A 3,545-nucleotide genomic window follows, 5' to 3' on the forward strand; every position below is an offset into this window, starting at 1 on the left:
CGTCCTTACCCTGCTTTTGGTTTCTCTCAATACTTCTTTTACCCTTTCTCTTAACCCTTTCCTTGCCCCTCTTTCCCTTAGAGCCTCCATCAGCACTCCCCTATCCACCGAATCGAAGGCGGCTTTTAGGTCGTCAAAGCACGCCACCACTTTCCCTTTCTCTTTCTTAATCTGCCTGTTTACTACATAGTACAGTGTGAATATATTATCCATGGTTCCCATTCCTTTTCTGAATCCTGTCTGGCTGTCTGGTATCATTCCTTTGTCTTCAACCTCTTTCCTTATTCTCTCCGTTAGCACCGCCGCGTATATCTTGTACAATGTTGGCATCAGGGTCACTCCCCTCTAGTCACTGGCTTGTTTTCCTTTCCCTTTCTTTCTGATTGGTGCAATTATACCCTCTTTCCATCCCTCTGGCCACCCTTCTCCCTTCCATACTCTGTTGCAAGTTTCCCAAATCCATTTCGATACTTCCTCCCCTCCGTACTTCCATACCTCATTCGGTATTCCATCTCCGCCTACTGCTTTCCCATCCTTCAGCTTTGCTACCGCTCTTCTGATTTCCTCCCTGCTTATTTCTTCCTCTTGCGCCCCCTCTTCTTCCTCCTCCGGCTTTCTCTCGCCACCCATCACTACTGTTTCTTCTGTCCCACCTAACAGGTTCATAAAGTGGATTTTCCACTCGTCCTCCTTTATATTTGCGTGAACCTGTTCTCTTTTCTTCCTTTCTCTGTTCACTATTCTCCATACCTCTCTGTCTGTTCTGGCTTCCTCCACCTCTTTTATGAACCTCTTGTTTTCCTCCCTCTTTTTATCTTTGCATAAACTGTTGTATTCCCTCTTTGCTTTCCTATAGCTTTCTCCCTCCGTCCGCCCCTTCCTCCACTCCCTTAGTACTCCCCTAAGCTCCCTTTTCCTTTTCTTGCATTCCTCATCCCACCATCCTTTTTTCTTACTCCTCTGCTCCTTTTCTCTGCTTTTTTCTAATCCTCTTTTGAATTGCTCTATAATTGCTTCCATATCCTCTTCAATTTTGCCGTCCCTGCTTCCCCTCCAGTTTAGTTCTTCCCTGAACTTTCTCCTCTCCTGTTCCGTCCAGTTTCCTCTCGTTGTTGTTCTCCTTTCCTTTTTTGCTTTCGTCCTTTGTATACCTCCCGCCCTCAGTTTCACTATCACTGGGTGGTGGTCTGAGTCTACACTGTCCCCCACTTCCATGCATACAATTCCTTCCCTCCCCACTACTTCCGCTATCACATAGTCAATCACCGTGTCTCCTCTGGCCCCTGTGTAGGTAAATTCTCCCTCTTCATCCCCTTCTACGTTCCCATTCACAATTGACCAGCCCGTCTCCCTTAAAATTTCCATCAATCTTTTTCCGTCCCCGTTGATCTTCTTGTCCTTGGATCTTCTTCTCTTTTCCCCCTCCTCCTCCTCCCCTTTTTCTTGTGCTCCTCCTTCCTCTCCTGTTCTCGCATTGAAATCACCCCCAATTATCGTCCTTCCTTCCCCCTCAATTTCCTCTAGCCATGGTTTCAGCTCCTCTATCTTTGTTTCCATGTCTCCGTTTACGTACACCCCCACCAGCCTCCAATTCTCTTTCCCCCCCTTGCATTCTGCCACCAATATGCCCTCTTTTTCTTCTCCTTTTCTAAACTCCCCTTCCACCCCTATCATCTCTTCTTTTACCCCCATTAGCATCCCTCCCATTGCTCTTCCTTTTTTGTTCCTTCTGCTCGCTAATTGTACCTCCCACCTGTACCCTTTTGGTAGCCTGTCTTTCATATTTTCCCACCCCCTTTCCTCCAACCATGTCTCTATGAGTATTACCGCGTCCCATTTCTTTATTGTTTCTCAAAAATCTTCATCTTTGTTTCTTACTCCCGCACAGTTCCAGAATCCTACTGCCCATACTCCCCATTCCTCCTCTTCTTTGTTTTTCTTCTCATCTGTCCTTTTACTTATTTTTCTATCTGTTGTTCCCTTCTTCTCGTCCCTCCTTCCACTCTCTTCTTTCCGTCCCTCGTCCGCTGTTCCTTTCCTTCCTCTTTTCTTTTGCTTGCTTGGTCTTTCGAAGCTTTCTTCCGCCTCTATATCCCATTCTCCCCTTCCCCCTTCCTTTGTCCTCCTTCTTGTTAGGCCTTCCACTCTTTTCCCTCCCAGTCTACCAGCGCTCCTTTTTCGTCATCCCATCTCCACCATTTCCCCTCTATTCTTATTTTCCCGTGGTCTACCCACACGTATTTTCCTTTCTCTCTTTCTTCTCTTCCGATTTTTCTTAATGTCCATTGGGTCTACCTCTCCGCCCACGTTAAGTCATCTTCTATCCTTTCTTCCCGCCCTTTTAGCCTCTTTTTATTTTCCATTATTCTCCTTTTCAGCTCGCTCGACTTTGTTTTTACAAGTATCATGCTAGCGTATTTCCCTTTTTCCACCCCGCCTACCTCTTTCGCTTCTTCTATTGCGTCCTCCACCCCAATTATCTTTAGTATCTCCTCCGCCTTCTCTTTCACCCCCTCTTTTCTCACTTTCGTTCCTCTGATTGTTATGTTTCTCTTCCTCTCCTCTCTCTCTCTTTCTTCTCCCATTTCTTTTCTAGCTCAATGATCTTCTCATTGACCTTCTCACCTCCTAGCTCTTCTTTTCTTTTTTCTATGGACTCCTGCACCGTTTTATGCACTTTCTGTTCTATTTCATTCCATCTTGCCCCCTCTTCTCCTCTCTTTTCTAATTCCCCAATCCTTTTTATCAAAATTTCTATCTTCCCTTCCATTTCTCTCTTTTGCACCGCCCACATGAGCTCTCTTTTCATCGTATCTTCTTTTAGTTTGTCCATTTCTCCTCTTATTTCATTTCCCAGGGCCCTCATATTTGCCTCCACCCTTCCCATCTTCCCTCCCAAATCTTTTCCTAAATCTTTTATTTCCCCTACTCCTCCTTCGCCTTCTCTTCTTTCTTTTTTCTTCTCTCGTGACCTCCCCGTCAAGCTATTTTCTCAAAACATCCAATCATTTGTTTGCCTTCTCTCTTCGTCCTCTTTTTCTTTCGGGAGTACCTCTTCGTTTCGTTCCTCTCTTTTCCTTTTCCACATTTCCTCTAAGTTTGACATACTTCCCAAGCTTTGCTTTCTTTCCCTTCTCAGGACCTCTATATTGGAGGGCCTGCCTCTTTTTCCCCCTTTTTCCGGTTTCTCGAGTTCCTCCCTCGCCTCCCCTTCTTTCTTTTCCCTCGCCTCGTCCTCCATTCTCTGTGTTCCCGTCCTCTTCTCTGCTCCTTCTTCTTCTTTACCGGCCATCCCTTTGTTCCTGTGGCCACCGCCCTCTCTCCCCCAGGTGTCACTACTTTCGGCCTCTCCTCTCTGCTTGCCGCTCTTTTCTATCCTTTCTGGGTTCTAACCTCTAAACACTTCACTTTCTTATCGTCTAATTTCCTCTCCTTTCTCTCAAAATTGTTTTCTTCCTACACCTTCACACTATCTTTTCCCTTCCCGCTCACCCTCCTGCTGTCTTTATACTTTATTTCTTCACTTTTACGACTTTCTCACTCTT

At 45.8% G+C, this 3,545-nt stretch overlaps 1 protein-coding gene across 1 annotated transcript; it reads right to left on the reverse strand.

Moving 5' to 3' along the window:
* Positions 1-345: 345 nt before the first annotated feature.
* On the reverse strand, positions 346-1,557 carry LOC123988701 (caldesmon-like). Its single transcript, XM_046289452.1, has one exon. It carries the CDS (start codon positions 1,555-1,557, stop codon positions 346-348), a length of 1,212 nt encoding a protein of 403 aa, XP_046145408.1.
* Positions 1,558-3,545: the final 1,988 nt, after the last annotated feature.

The sequence above is a fragment of the Osmia bicornis genome, unplaced genomic scaffold (assembly GCF_907164935.1).
Source record: "Osmia bicornis bicornis unplaced genomic scaffold, iOsmBic2.1, whole genome shotgun sequence".
Lineage (NCBI taxonomy): Eukaryota > Metazoa > Arthropoda > Insecta > Hymenoptera > Megachilidae > Osmia > Osmia bicornis.

Coding starts and splice junctions, on each gene's coding strand:
- LOC123988701 (XM_046289452.1), bottom strand. CDS start 1,557: ATGGAAACAAAGATAGAGGAGCTGAAACCATGGCTAGAGGAAATTGAG.